At 46.3% G+C, this 16293-nt stretch overlaps 1 protein-coding gene across 1 annotated transcript in view; it reads left to right on the top strand.

Moving 5' to 3' along the window:
• The window catches only part of KCNH4 (potassium voltage-gated channel subfamily H member 4), a 541864-nt gene that overhangs the window by 469281 nt on the left and 56290 nt on the right, over positions 1–16293 (top strand). Inside the window, exons 7-9 of the mRNA XM_069237683.1 lie at positions 3838–4045; positions 7204–7398; positions 13336–13535. Of these exons, the coding sequence (XP_069093784.1) occupies positions 3838–4045; positions 7204–7398; positions 13336–13535 (603 nt within the window). The remainder of the gene's footprint in view (positions 1–3837; positions 4046–7203; positions 7399–13335; positions 13536–16293) is intronic.

The following is a 16293-nucleotide window of genomic DNA, read 5'->3' as shown; positions in this document are numbered from 1 at the left end:
CTGTACCACCTCCGGCGACAGGTCCTTCTCCCACCTGGCCGCCAAAACCTGGAACTCCCTCCCCACCAACCAACGGAAGACTCAGGACCTCCTGTCCTTCAGAAAGCACCTCCCACCCCACCCCAGCGCCTTGAGACCCTACCAGGTGAGTAGCGCGCTCAACAAATGTATTGATTGATTGATTGATTGATTAAGGTGCTGGGTGGGTACGTTGGTGGAGGATGAAGCTGATGGATGGTAATGGAGGAATGGGTAGGTTAGTGAATTAATGGGTTGACGGAGCTAGGTTGGTGCATGTGTACATCTATAGGTGAGTAGGTTGGTGAAGGAAGGGTGTATCAAGGAGTAGAGCAATGAAAGTGTTGAAACATGAACCTGTTAAGCCAGTTGATAAACCAGCAGCTAAAACGTCAGAGTAAATTAATGCAAATGTGGAGAGATACTTGCTAAAGAGCTCAGATAAGGAGTCCATCTCCATAACTTGCCAAATCACTTGCTTCACTCTTAATCATGGTGGCAGACAGCACACCACTGTGAACTTCTGCCAACATGCCTATGCTGGACTTTGCTGCCCTCATACTGCCAAGCTAGCGTACAACATTGGGCCTTCTGGACTAATGTATTACCAAGCACAGTGAATTGAATCTTTGCCCCCTGGTAGTTTATGGTTCGCTGAAAGAATGTGTAGTGTTCCAGTGTGGGAGTCCTGTGGCTCAGGGTATCCTAACTTCGCCCCCACTCCCATGCTGAACTTCTAACTTCACCAATTTGGTTCCCAGTGCCTATGGTGTAAGCTAGTGTTCCACTAAGATAAATTCAATTTAAAATCTGGCCAGGCTTATTCAGGAGTCCACTACGGAGCTGAGATTGAAAGTGGCAGGAAACAGTTTGCACAACGATCTCCGTCTTCTTCATGGTAATCTTCGATTCATTCTCCTGAGGACCACTCCCACCAGCCATTCAAAATATGAACACTGGGTTTGCCAAAAGGATTTCAATGCTGAGCACATTACTGAGGTCACAGAAAGCACAAAACTCATGGTGTTGAGACGTGTCCTCCCTCTTTCCCTGACGAACCAACATATTGAATTTACTGTGGCTGTGGTCTCCTTCAAGTTGGATAACTGCAACTTAATCTATGTCTGGGTCTCTGAAGATGGAATCCAGAGGTGCGGCGAATCGTGAACTAAGCTGCCCGACTATGAGTGAACCATCAGAAGTCTTATTACTTCTTTGCCCCTCTGAAAGAGCTTCAGTGGCTCAGTGAAGCCACTCGAAATTATGTGGAGCATTTTTAGACCATTTGGTGCCCAGGTCCCAAAAAACTTTCAAAAGCTGTCATCAAACTCACCCATGACCTGGCCATCGCTCAATGTAGGGAATCACCTACCTCAAATGAGATTCTGTTCCAGGAAACGTGGCAGCTTATTGGTCTGTGCCATGTACCTACAAAGCCGACGCACACAGGCAAAGTGGAGTATGTTCAAGCAAGTGTTGACTTCACATCAGGTAACCTCTGGGGCATCTCCCCCAACATCAAAAGGGACAGGAACTCATCATTAATAGCTGGCCAGAGCATCTTCCCGTAGTATCCTGTACCAATAGCAAATCATTTCTTTGCCATGTTTAGTGATTTTATCTTTGGAATGTTAATAATTTTAAGTGGGAATCTGGAGCTCTGAAGCTCAATACAATGTTATAGAAAATTGCTATTTGAAACAAGAGATGGTCAGTCGGAGCTCACCATTGAGTATCGTGGTGGCTTACCCTCAGCCTGACTTATAATAAATTGTTGGGTCCAACACTTACCGCTTCCCAAATCCTGCTACAGACACTGCATCTACCTTATCTATCATGAATATGTTGAGTCAGTACTCCGCATTCCCAAAGTGCCTGACCTTTAGATGGAGCCATTGCTAATGCCTTTGTGCTGGGGCTAAGTGGTCATAAGGTGACAAGCTGCACTGTACCAAAGAACTGACAAACTAATGGGAACTGCTTTGAACTCACTATTTAATTCCATCTACTTACTATCATCAGACCTACTGAACCATGAAGAGCCTTATTTCTGACTGGGTAGAAAAGGGGCATCTGCCAAAATCTGCAGACGTTCCGACCACCCACCTCCACATTCCGCCACCTCAGAATGCAGAGGAAGGCAGTGTTCCTAATGGCAGAGCCCAGGCCATCTGTGTCCTCACAGACGTCCTCCTTGTGTTCCTTGAGCCAGTGGAAATGGCATCGCAGAGGTCACCCAATTAAAGATGGCCGCTCAATCTCATTGCCGGCAGGACACCTGACCATAACCATCAAGTAAATGGTGGTGCTCCTGGGCCGAAGTACTCTTTCAGTGTTTCCAATGTAACTGGAAAACTCACAGAGTATGTGGGGCATTCATTGTATTCCTGAAAATGAATCCTCATTTTGGGGGCGTATGCCCTGGAATCATAAATAAGATAGATCCACCATTGCAGGTCATTTTTCATCTAAAGGGATTTGTAGGAACATTTTCAGTATGTAGGTTTGAATTAGGTGATCCAGGCACAACTGCTGTCACAGCGTGTCAGTCACCCAGCTTTAAATGATGCTCTATGTTTCAAAGGTTGAAGTAGTCCAGGCTGCTGTAGTAAGGCTTGTAAGAACCATTTATGTTCTATCTCCCCAACAACATCTGAATCACCTTCACAACTGTCAGCCTCTGCCACAAAAGTCTCCATAGGAAAACCCCAAGTTGTGTAGCAACAGCATTCAGCAGCAGATCTCTGGTTGCTTGCTGCATTTGGTCTGACAGAAACAACCTTCACATCCCCCAAATATGCTGCAGCTCAGAGGGAGAAGTTCAAACACACGGACTGTGGCTCACTATCCAAAGAACTACTTAGTCCAAACCTGGTCCTGTCACTGTTCCCACTCCCTTAAACAGTGCACGTGAAGCGGGGTAAGAGGTACACCTCGAGCAGCACTGACCACAGTAAATAATGAAGCTGAATGTGAGACAAGTGATGTTAGGAGGCAGCTTTAGTTGAGGGCACGTGATCTGCTGACGTGTCAGTCAGCGGGAAGGTGGTCTAGGGCTCATGCGTATGCTGAGGCACAGGTGTCTGTGGTGGGACAGTGCTTTACGCCTCACCCTTCTGCTTGCAGAGTGGTGAGACTTAACACAAGAGATGCCAGACAAGGATATTTAAGAGACTCTACAGCAGGGGAAGGGAGGGCCCATCCGTTTGCTCTGTATTTCTACAATAGAGAGGAGTCATGCCTGCCTAAGCTGAAGCAGCGGGTATGTTTTTTTTCCTAGAAGATCTAGGAATTAGCAGCTTTGAGAAGGCTTATGAGGCAGAAACCATTTTGCCACCCATTGAAACCCAGCACCCGCAGGCTCCTGTTGGGCACAAGAAGAAAATAATTTTAGAGTTGAGGTTACCAATGTGGAGGTTTCTGTGAAAACTCAATAGCTAAATCACGTGTTAAAAAACAGTAGAGTTTTTTAAAAAACATTTGTGTGTACATTGTTAACATGCGTTAACAGCCTGAAGAAGACTGTTAACATGTTAGACAAAACACGCAGATTAACTATGTCATTAATAGCCAAGCAGGCGTGTATGAGAAGAAGAAAGGTTTTGCTCTATTTTTGTATTTTTTGCACTACAGTGCGCTATTTTACCAATGTTTCAAGTATATTTTGCACAATTGTTCTGCACTGAGAGACAGCAAGTTTACATCAGTTTCCTTTCATTGAACCATTTGTAGCAGTGTATTTGGCATGATGAGGGCTTGAGGGAGAACCTTGTTTTGATATAACCATCTTATCCTCTCTCCATCCTTCCCTTCCGCCAGACATCGCTGGTCCACCTCCTGAAGACAGTGAGGCTACTGCGGTTGCTGCGCCTCCTGCAGAAGCTGGATCGCTACTCCCAGTACAGTGCAATGGTACTCACGCTCCTCATGTCCATGTTTGCCCTGTTGGCCCACTGGATGGCCTGCATCTGGTATGTGATTGGTCGGAAAGAAATGGAAAGCAATGACCCTGTTACTTGGGACATAGGTGAGTAGTGGTGCTAAAATACCTTTCTGATCCTATAAGAATGAAATCGTTCAGCTCCAGTAACAGGCATACAGGCATAGGAATCCAATGGGTACAGACAATACATCCTAGAGACACCATTACAACACCTTTTAATCACCTTTTAAAAGACACCATCCTCCCTTAACACACACAGAAAACCAGCTGTGACTCGTCACCAGATATCAAATTACAACATCTAATGATACCAGCAGTGATCTCTGTATTACATTACCACTGACACCCTAAGAAGAACCAATATTGGGAAATTAGAATGTTGAGAGTTCCAATGAAGACAATGGAGTAACTCCAGGCTTATATTGTCCGGTTTAAGACTTTTGCTTCAACAGTCCAACATTTCTCTTCCTGTTTCTCCCTTTTTAATTTAGAACCTTTAACCCATAGTGGATAGAATGTTCTAACAGCCTTATGTTGTGTTATTACGTTATGTGGATTTGTAGAGCGTGCTTATCACCTGAGGGGCATCCAGGCACTGGATAGGTGAGTAGGCTGATAGGGCTTCTAGGTGAATACCCAGGTTTTCATTTTCTTGTGGAATTCGAGAAGGGATGGGGAATTCCTGATGTGGCGTGAAAGGTCATTCCAGGATTTGGCAGTGATAAAGGAGAAGGAGCAGCCTCCTGACTTGCTCCTGTGGAGGAGGTGTATTTGCGCGAGATGCTGAGCGCAGTTGCCAGGTGGGCTTATGAAAGTTGATGTTGTGGTGGAGGTAGACAGATCCGATGTTGTGGAGGACTTTACATGCATGGGTGAGCAGTTTGAATTGGCATGGCATCTGGGTTGCTAGCCAGCATAGCTCTCTGAGGTGGGGTGTGATGTGTGCATTACGGGAAATGTTGAGGATGAGTATGGTGGCAGCTTTTGGACGATGTGAAGTCTTTGTATGAGTTGGTTTGTGATGCCGGCTTGGAGTGCATTGCTGAAGTCTAGTTTGCTGGTTATGAGGGCCTGGATGACTGTGTGGTGTCGGTGGGGAGCTAATGAGAAGTCCTGTGTAGCATACGTAGAATGAAGAAGCAGGAGCAGGTGACAGCTTTCACTTTTTGGTTCTTGTGGGTTTGTCATCCACGATGATGCTAAGGTTTTTGGTGTGGTTGATGAGGGTGGGCATTGGACCCAGCTCTGTGGATCACCAGGAGGGGTCCCATGGAGAGCTTATATAGCCCTTCTACCTCGGGCAATACTGGTTGTTGAAGGTACTCTCCCTCGATATAGGCCCTTGCCTGTGGTTCTGGCCTATAACTCGGGCCCTTCAACAACCTGTATAGTCCTCAGCAGTGGGCTATACGGCTATATTAGAACATTGGAAATGTTGAGTGCTCTGTTGAAGACAATGGAGCGGCAGTGGCCTATATAAGCTGGTACAGGCCCGCTGCTCTCCACATTTTAATGTCCTATTGCTCTTTGCTTTTCTCTTTCCCCTGCCTCTCCAAAATATATGGATTTGGCAGGAGAAAGCGAAAACACCAGATCCTTCCCCTTCTCTTCTCCCAAAGCCCAAAGTGTCACTGGTGCCTCGGAAGGAAGGAGGGGGGAATTCTGATCAGCTCTTGATCTGTCTCCCTAGCTTGGCTGAACTACGTTTATCCGAGCCGGGGAGAACCTGGGGGGGATTTCTTATAGAGTGCTTTCACAGCTCTTGCTGTGAATGATCAATCATAACAGCTGAGGCACTGCACACAGCTGTTAACAAGTGAACATTCACAGCAAGAGCTGTAAAACAAAGGCTTCAGTCTCCGATACCTTTGTTTTCTCAATTAGGACATTCTTCCCTCATGGGGCAGAATGTTCTGATAGCTTTATAGCCTGCCATAGCTGGTCTATACTAACCATTAAAGGCCCGCTCACTTGTTAACGGCTCTGACTTTTGGCTAGGACCTTTAACGCTGGAGTAGGCCCTTAATGGCCGATATAGCCTGCTATGACAGGCTATAAAGCTATAATACCCCCCAAAAGGGCACAAACCTCCATCGAACACCACAGAAACCCACATTGGCACCTAAAATACAACACCAATGGCTCCCCACAGAGAAGCAGCAATGATGCACAGGAAAGACACGAAACAGCAGTGCCCACAAAACAAGTAATTATTCTCCACGTCAGATAAGCCTTACACCTTCCAAAGCGCTAGCAGACGCAGTCCTGTAGGACACCACAAGCAACCGCTGCAGAGTATGACCAATCAGAGCTCACAGGTCACCAACAACCCGATAGCTCACTAGACATTTTCTTTGGTACCTTCGATTTGCAGCAGCAATTACTTTTCACAGACTGAAGAAATGCCACCTCACAAGAAATAAGCAGTGTCATTCTTTATAACCCATACAGCTTGACTTTTTCTGAGCACCCAGATTCCTTAGGACAAAGTGCCTGAGTCACAAAAAACAGAGCATGTGCACCTGCAAATTTACCAACTCACATGGCTGCAGACTGCTGGATTGAAAAATTCTTAAAGGTTTCTGGAAAATTGTTATAGCTTGGGACATGTTTGTGAATTCCCAATTATCTTTGTGTGTTTTTGTGTAGCTTTTTGTTTGCACGACACACGAAAAAGTGTATTTTTTTATGGAACATCACCTTTATCCCTGGGAAAAAACTCATGCCCTACTCCCCCAACAATTATAGGGGCATTCAGTTTGCATTCATACCCTGGAAAGGGAGTTACCCCAGCCCTTTATAGAGTAAATCTCAGTCCATTTCCATGATGGGAGTAGGGATTTGTGACATTTGCGAATATCCTCTTAAGTTTGTTGCTGTTTGTTGTTTTTCCCAAATTTTCCAGAGTATCCAGTCCTAGAATGCCTAAATCCTGGCCCTTGTTGAAAAATTTCGTATGTGCAGCATTACACCATTATGGGCTAAGATTGTCCACTGGTAAATCTATTTCCGTGTGTAAATTCACATTTTCTGAGATCCTTGCAGTTGTAAATCAAAACCTTATAGAGAACTGAAACACACAATAGTATTTTAAGAGGTCTGTGTGTTTCGTCCCTAGTTTTCTGTTTCTTATTTATGGCACTGAGTTTGCTTGCTGCTTAAAAGCAGCCTACACTTACCAGCCCTTGTATACAATCCTGTCCTGTTGATAATCGCATTTTTTTTGCATTGTGATTTTGAAGGTTGGCTGCATGAGTTGGGCAAAAGGCTGGAAGCTCCGTACATCAATAACTCCATGGGCGGCCCCTCCATCCGGAGCTCCTACATTGCCTCGCTCTACTTCACCCTGAGCAGCCTCACGAGCGTGGGCTTTGGCAACGTGTGCGCCAACACAGATGCAGAGAAGATCTTCTCAATCTGCACCATGTTGATAGGAGGTGAGTCCTCGGGGTCAAAGTGGGGTAATTTGCGCTTGCCTGCATCATCTCCGAGGAGATACACTGTGTCTGTGGCCTCTAACCATGGGGTGCGACGAGGAGACCAATGAGCCGCTACAAGAAGGCAGTGCCCTCTCTCTACTCCCAAGAGGACAGGGTGCGGGCTTTGTATGACTTGAATATGAAGAGAACATTTCAGTTAAGCATCATGCAACTAGAAGTTAGTATTTATGTGGTAAGGTAGCCATTAAGAATTTATTTGCACCCTGTGGGATAAAAGGGAAAGTACATGAGATCAGTGAGGCAGTAGGTATGGGCGAAGATGAGGATGACAATATGAAGCTATTTTATTCCTTCACCATGAGAATAGGTGACTAACCCCAGGGGATCAGAGGGCCACTGTACATGTATGTGCCAACATTGTCATGGACACACTATTAGGTGTTCACCACGACAGCCGTGGGGATCACTGGGGATCAGACATAGCGCCTGTGCCAGAACAGTTTCAAAGAAGATATTGTCTGCCGACACCCTGGTACATGGGGTGCTGTCAGGATGTCAACAGGGAGCCACGTTCACATCAACATGAACAATGTTTCATATATTCGTTGCTTGTACCATGCTTAAAAGGCATGTGTCCATTGGCCCAAGTACTTATGCAAATAAAGTTCTCCATAGCTGCATTGCATCCTCACCGGGTTTATGGGTGTGATCTGAGGCTAGTAAGTCACTTCTCTCTTGGCCTGCATTACCCTTGCAGCCTGAAACCCAAGACCTCACGCAGTGTTCCAAGAGACCATCGGCCTTGACTGGTCGTTTGTATGCATTGCACGAATACAAAAATATGATCCGAAGTGCTTCTTTTAGTTCGTATTGTGTTCGACCACTGCCCCAAACAGATACTGACTGAAGTGTTGGCTACACTACTACTACTCTGCGGGAAACCTCACTAACAACGCAGTCAATGCAATGCTATGCATTGACCACGCTGCCATTACAACGTATATGCGTTTACTACGCATGCATTTAGCACGCATGTCTTTACTAGGCATATGCGTGGTAACAGCAGAGAGAGCAGTCAGGGCGGAATAGGAAGGAGCAGCGACCAGAGGAGAGAGAGGGGGTGGAGTCGTTTTTAGGACAGGATGGGGTAGTTTTTAGGACAGGGTACGTTTTAGGGCTTAGGGCGAAGGGTCGGGGTAGTTTTTAGGACAGGGTGGGGTAGTTTTTCAGATAGGGTACGTTTTAGGGCAGGGATAGTGGGTCGGGATAGTTTTTTGGATAGGGTGGGTAGGTTTTAGGACAGGGCAGGGTAGCTTTAAGGGTTTAGGGCGGGGAGGGGTAGTTTTTAGGACAGGACAGGGTAGGTTTTAGGGTGTAGGGCGGGGGTCGGGTAGTTTTTAGGACAGGGTGGGGTCGTTTTTAGGACAGGGTAGATTTTAAGGGTTTAGGGCGGAGGGTCAGAGTTGTTTTTAGGACAGGTAGGTTTTAGGGTTCAGGGTGGTTGGGGGTCGAGGTATTTTTTTAGGACAGGGCGGATAGGTTCTAGGACAGGGCAGGGTAGCTTTTAGGGTTTGGGGTGAGAGTTGAGGTAGTTTTTAGGATAGGGCAGGTAGGTTTTAGGTTTCAGGGCGGGGGTTGGGTAGTTTTTAGGATGGGGTAGGTTTTAGGACAGGGTAGGTTTTAGGGTTTAGGGTGGGGTGGGGTAGTGTTTAGGACAGGGCAGAGTAGGTTTTAAGACGAGGCAGGGTAGCTTTTAGGATTTAGGGTGGGGGCATGGGGTAGGGGTAGTTTTTAGGACAGGGCAGGGTAGGTTTTAGGGTTTGGGGTGAGAGTTGAGGTAGTTTTTAGGACAGGGCAGGTAGGTTTTAGGTTTCAGGGCGGGGGGTTGGGTAGTTTTTAGGATGGGGTAGGTTTTAGGACAGGGTAGGTTTTAGGGTTTAGGGTGGGGTGGGGTAGTGTTTAGGACAGGGCAGAGTAGGTTTTAAGACGAGGCAGGGTAGCTTTTAGGATTTAGGGTGGGGGCATGGGGTAGGGGTAGTTTTTAGGACAGGGCAGGGTAGGTTTTAGGGTTTGGGGTGAGAGTTGAGGTAGTTTTTAGGACATGGCAGGTAGGTTTTAGGTTTCAGGGCGGGGGTTGGGTAGTTTTTAGGATGGGGTAGGTTTTAGGACAGGGTAGGTTTTAGGGTTTAGGGTGGGGCGGAGTAGTGTTTAGGACAGGGCAGAGTAGGTTTTAAGACGAGGCAGGGTAGCTTTTAGGGTTTAGGGTGGGGGCATGGGGTAGGGGTAGTTTTTAGGACAGGGCAGGGTAGGTTTTAGGGTTTAGGGTGGGGGCCGGGGTAGTTTTTAGGACAGGGCAGGGTAGGTTTTAGAGTTTAGGGCAGGGGTCCGGGTAGTTTTTAGGACAGGGTGGGGTAGTTTTTAGGACAGAGATTTTAAGGGTTTAGGTTAGGGGTCAGGTTAGTTTTTAGGACAGGGTGGGGAAGTCTTTAGGACAGGGTAGGTTTTAGGTTTCAGGGAGTTGGGGGTTGGGGTAGTTTTTAGGACAGGGCAGGGTAGGTTCTAGGACAGGTCAGGGTAGCTTTTAGGGTGACAGTTGAGGTAGCTTTTAGGACAGGGTGGGTAGGTTTTAAGTTTCAGGGCGTGGGGTCAGGTAGTTTTTAGGACAGGGGGTAGGTTTTAGGACAGGATAGATTTTAGGGTGGGGCAGTGTTTAGGGCAGGGTGGAGTAGGTTTTAGGAGAAGGCAGGGTAGCTTTTAGGGTTTAGGGTGGGGGCATGGGGTAGGGGTAGTTTTTAGGATAGGGCAGGGTAGGTTTTAGGGTTTGGGGTGAGAGTTGAGGTAGTTTTTAGGACAGGGCTGGTAGGTTTTATGTTTCAGGGCGGGGGTTGGGTAGTTTTTAGGATGGGGTAGGTTTTAGGACAGGGTAGGTTTTAGGGTTTAGGGTGGGGCGGGGTAGTGTTTAGGACAGGGCAGAGTAGGTTTTAAGACGAGGCAGGGTAGCTTTTAGGGTTTAGGGTGGGGGCATGGGGTAGGGGTAGTTTTTAGGACAGGGCAGGGTAGGTTTTAGGGTTTAGGGTGGGGGCCAGGGTAGTTTTTAGGACAGGGCAGGGTAGGTTTTAGAGTTTAGGGCAGGGGTCCGGGTAGTTTTTAGGACAGGGTGGGGTAGTTTTAAGGACAGAGATTTTAAGGGTTTAGGTTAGGGGTCAGGTTAGTTTTTAGGACAGGGTGGGGAAGTCTTTAGGACAGGGTAGGTTTTAGGTTTCAGGGAGTTGGGGGTTGGGGTAGTTTTTAGGACAGGGCAGGGTAGGTTCTAGGACAGGTCAGGGTAGCTTTTAGGGTTTAGGGTGACAGTTGAGGTAGCTTTTAGGAAAGGGCGGGTAGGTTTTAAGTTTCAGGGCGTGGGGTCAGGTAGTTTTTAGGACAGGGGGTAGGTTTTAGGACAGGATAGATTTTAGGGTGGGGCAGTGTTTAGGGCAGGGCGGAGTAGGTTTTAGGAGAAGGCAGGGTAGCTTTTAGGGTTTAGGGTGGGAGTTCGGGGTAGTTTTTAGGACAGGGCAGGGTAGGTTTTGGGGTTTAGGGCAGGGGTCAGGGTAGTTTTTAGGACAGGGCAGGTTAGTTTTAAGAGCAGGGTAGGTTTTAGGGTTTAGAGTGGTTGCTGGGGGGCCAGGTAGTTTTCAGGACAGGGCAGGGTAGGTTTTAGGGTTTAGGGCAGGGCGGGAGGCCGGGGTGGTTTTTTGGACAGGGTGGGGTAGGTTATAGGACAGGGTAGGATTTAGGGTGGGGGGGTCAGGGTATTTTTTAGGACAGGGTGGGATAGGTTTTAGGACAGGGTCGCTTTTAGGCTTTAGGATGGGAGCTGGGGATTGGGGTAGTTTTTAGGACACAGCAGGGTATGTTTTAGGGTTTAGGGCAGGGGTGTCAGCGTTGTTTTTAGGACAGGGTAGGTTTTAGGATGGGGAGGGGGGGTCGGCATTGTTTTTAGGACAGGGCGGGTAGATTTTAGGACAGGGCAGGGTAGCTTTTAGGGTTTCGGGCAGGGAAGGGGTAGTTTTTAGGACATGGCAGGGTAGATTTTAGGGTTTAGGGCAGGGTGGAGGGTCCGGGTAGTTTTTAGGACAGGGCGGGGTAGGATTTAAGACAGGGCAGGGTAGGTATTAGGGTTTAGGGCTGGAGGTCGAGTAGTTTTTAGGACAGGGTGGGGTAGTTTTTTAGAACAGGGTAGGTTTTACGGTTTAGGGCAGGAGTCAGAGTAGTTTTTAAGATAGGGCAGGGTAAGTTTTAAGATAGGTAGCTTTTAGGGTTGAGGGTGGGTGCAGGGGGCAGGGTAGTTTTTAGGACAGGGTAGGTTTTAGGGTTTAGGGCAGGAGGTCAGGGTAGTTTTTAGGACAGGGCAGGGTAGGTTTTAGGGTTTAGGGCGGAGGGTCGGGTTAATTTTTAGGACAGAGTGGGGTAGTTCTTAGGACAGAGTAGGTTTTAGGGTTTAGGGAGGGGTGGATGGTCGGGGTAGCTTTTAGGACAGGGCGGGGAAGGTTTTAGGACAGGGCAAGGGGCAGAAGGGGCAGTTTTAAGGGCTTGAGCGGGTGCAGTATGGTGTCAGGTGTAGGGGGCAGGGCGGGGGAAAATTACCACTTAAGTTCCTTTACCAAACATGCTTTTACAACGAAATTCAAAATTCCTTGTAAAGGCATGTATGGGAAAGTCATGCGTGGTAAAGATGCGGCGTTGTAAAGGAATGCATGATATACACATGCGTTGTTCCATCATACATCCCCTACTCTGCTAGTGGAGTTAGCCATGTTACAAAAGCCTGGCTGACAAACATTTTTCCAACAAGTGAAACTGATTTCCTAAAACCTCTGTGGAGCTGTTGTCTCCAGGTGAAATGATTAGAACTCGCCCATTTTCCCCCAATGCCAAAGGTCCACCAAGGTCAACTTTCTGTATGCTCTGAAAGCAAGTACATCTGGTCCAAGCCTATTTTGGGAGCTGCTTTGAAGTTATGATCCAATTTCAGCTCTTTCATGCCTTCTTTGGCCAGGTCACTGACAGCGCAGGCGCACTGGTGCAAAATCTAAATGTGTTTACATCTAATATTCAGAAATAGTGACATGTTCTTTTAATATTGTAACACAGCAGCTGCTAATTAATAATACTGCAAATCATCTCTGTGGCGCCCTCAAATTTCTCATATGTGAGGCCCCTGTTTTGAACAAAAAAAACTTTTTTATGGATGTTGCATGAAACATAAACACAACATTTCTCTGCAAAATATATGTAACATGCTCTCACACATCACCTACATCAAAAAGGAAAATGGTATTTTTAACAGCACTTTAAAAAAAAAATGCAAGTTCATCAGGGCAACACTCTGCAGAACTGAGCTGGCTCTATTGCGTGGCCCCTGAAAGGCTGGGGCCCCGGGCCAGAGCCTACTTTGCCGATACCTTCAAACGTCTCTTTTATAAAGGTCTAGAATGCCTTTTGGAAATTCCACCCTTATTTTTGAAATTTGCAAACGAAAACCTACTCCAGAGTTTACAGAATGTGACCTGAAGCTGCATAAATATAGGAACCACCTAGCCCTTTTGAATTTTGTGAATTCTATATGAAGTAGGAATTCTATGCAATTTCACCTTTCTTTAGAATTCTGGAACTTAATTTGAAACTTCAACAGATTTGGCAGAAATTCCAGTGGAGTTGAAATTTGATATTTTCTTCTGAACAGTTGGGATTCACAGAGATCTGTCCTGGAGAAACCTCGATTTTAAAATCTCCTTTGGAGGCCAGAGCCTTCCTGACCCACCGTCTGTTACATGTCTTACGTGTCGCAGAGGACCAGGACCTTGGTGCACACTAGATCCTCCTCCTGTACCACTCACGCTCTCGCAATGCGCTCTTGTTGATCTCTATTGCCTTTCTTTCTTGGTTCCACAGCTCTGATGCACGCCGTGGTGTTTGGAAACGTCACCGCCATCATCCAGCGCATGTACTCGCGACGTTCCCTCTACCACACCAGGATGAAGGACCTCAAAGACTTCATCCGTGTCCACCGCCTCCCGCAGCAGCTCAAGCAGCGCATGCTGGAGTATTTCCAGACCACCTGGTCGGTGAACAATGGTATTGATGCCAATGAGGTGAGTACAGCCGGGAATACCGCCATTGCTCACAGCCAGGTTACTTAGTGCTGAACAGTTATTAGAAAACACATAGTTTTCTCATTCTTGCTATGGAAAAGAATTGATATCCAAACTTAGTCACTGTGGTATTATTTTGATGTGTTTATATGGTTACTGGAGATGACGACACAATTTTCTTGCTCCTAAATAGCAGGTGGGTGGGCTAGCCTACAGAAAAACTGCTTGATTTTTCTGCAAGATGGTACCTTTGTTAGGCACAGCTTCACATGTGACTTACTAGTCCCCTGCTCTTCTTGCAGAAGCATGGATGGTCATATAATTTGCCTAGATATTCCTTCGCAGTCACGAGTAATCACTCCACCTATCTGTTTCACAGTTGTCACGGGAAGAACCCTTTTCGAGGTCTCCTGTTCCTTAAATGTCTTGTTTACCTCACTATACTGGTTCTTATGTACGGTTTAGCCAGTGCTTCTCACAGAGACGTCGCTGTCACTTCCAATGTGAAAAGGAGGCAGTTTCAATCTCTCCACTGAAATCCACTGAGAACATTGATTTGGTGAAACAAGAATCGGGGAGGGACTAGGAACCCAAGTAGACATCGCAAAAACAATTTGTACCAGCTCCATAATGCAATTGGCAAGCTTGCGCACCAAGCAAGTCCAACCCACTATTGGTGGAAGAGGAAAGTTCACCCCTCAGATCCACCAAAGAAAAAGTTTCGAAAAAATGCATGGAATATACACAGCAATACAATGCCGTAACATTTCCATATTCCACAACAATTTTGTATTCATGTAGGCTAAAAGACATGGAGTTTATGGATAGTTCTGAAGGACAATTCATTAAATATTGTACTACCGTAGGCTCCTTTATAGAACATAAAATCAATAAAACATTGTGTGGCTGGTCAACATACTGGACATACAGCAGGGATTTTTTTATGCTACAAGTTAAGCATATCCTGTCTTACACAGTGTTGTTATGTACTAAGACGCTTCCAATATGTGTCTCGATTCCTCCAAAAATATCTGCTTGTTACTCTAATATTTTATAACGGCCTGATGCATGTTATACAGTACTCAGTGTATCAGCCGGACATGTGATTTGCTCAAATATGCCATTGCCTGCTGACCTTGCCAGGAAGTGGCCTGGTGTGCCAGGAGAGTTGCTCAAGGTGCAAGTTACTTATTTCTTCCAAGTTTTTCATTGACGTTGTCATTAGGCTACAGATGTTACTACAGAGCCAGAGTCCACAATGCCCTAGTATGAAAAGCAATTATTACACATTGCTCGAACATCATTGGCTATAAGGAGTGCTATGAGGGCATACTCATGGGAGATGCAGGCTATTCAAATAACACGTACCTTGTAACATGCATTAAGATGAGAGAGGAAGGACTAGTGTTGTGCCACTTTGTATATTTCCTCCAATGCGACACACCAATGTTATGGCGCTTTGTGCATTTGCCTTTTAATTAAGATTCACAATGCTGTTACCAGAGCAATGCCCCCTGCATGTACATAACAATGATAACCCTGTTTCTACAACGCCTGCCCTAGTTCTGACTTCCTCATTCCAAGCGTCTAAAGTGCCAATGTCATACCAGTGTCAACCCCTTTGTCTTCCATTTTCCCTTGTACCTATTCCCCTGTACCCATGCTACACCCTGCCACAGTGACATTGTAGCAGACATGCAATGGCAGACGTCAGTCTGCAGGGTCTCCCACCCTTGTGCGCTGGCACTTTGTAGGAAGGTGACAATCCATCGGGTTCTGCATCTCTATGGAGAAGGCCTCCCGCTCTCTACCTGAGCCGCTCTGGCTCACGTTTGGATACCAGATGTCTAAGAAACAACACCTGTGCGCATGCACTCTTCCGTGGGGCTGGCCCAGGGCCTGTTCCGCATGTTTGACTAGCTGGTCGCCCAGTGACATAGACAGGGGACTGGAGCTAGTACTCTCTACGGTCTGGATGACACCCTAGCCTGCAAGCCACAGAGGAATACCCACTTGACCACCTAGGAAACTGTCCCTGGCAAGGAATAAGAACATCTAAAAGAAAACTGTCCATTGCTCCGTCTAAAATTCTGGACCCTTATAAAGAGATGTAGATAGGCAGTACTCAGTGGGAGCTGAAAGACTTAAGGGCTAAGAAACTCAGCACTTGATTCACCAGCATAGGGAGTCTAATGCTTTTTCCCTGAAGAATACCCTAGCACATTAATGCACATTAATGCATGTTAACCACATTTGGGTGGTGGGGATGACCCCTGGGCCAGTCGTTAAATACGTTGCCCCTCCAATAATAAAGGCCAGAGCACATGCCAATTATGCCCCTGCCATACTACTTACCAGCATTGTTTGGCACAACCGCAGCACTGTGTTTTGGACATGCAGGGCCTGTAATACCAGCCAAAAAACTTTAGTGCACAGTCATTGAGAGAGAATATTTGACCATAGAAAATGTATGGCAGCATATGGTAACTCGATTTGGGCCCGCCTTGTTCATTTTATAGAGGGCATTGGGTGTTTACTTTTGTTTTAGGGTGGTGGTATTTTCCTCGGGTGTTTTTGCTAGCTTTATGTGCTTTTTGGCAGCCTTAAAATCTGTAGCATTCACAGCACTAGGTATTAAAACAAAAGGGGTAATACGTGAATGCTGCGATTTCGAGTGGATTTTTATAATTCTGTTAAATGTAATAATTACCACCTTATTCTAAATTATAAAGTAAGAAATTGGATGATTAATTGAAGT

The sequence above is a fragment of the Pleurodeles waltl genome, chromosome 6, assembly GCF_031143425.1.
Source record: "Pleurodeles waltl isolate 20211129_DDA chromosome 6, aPleWal1.hap1.20221129, whole genome shotgun sequence".
Taxonomy (NCBI): Eukaryota; Metazoa; Chordata; class Amphibia; order Caudata; family Salamandridae; genus Pleurodeles; species Pleurodeles waltl.
This window is presented reverse-complemented; position numbering and strand designations above follow the sequence as displayed.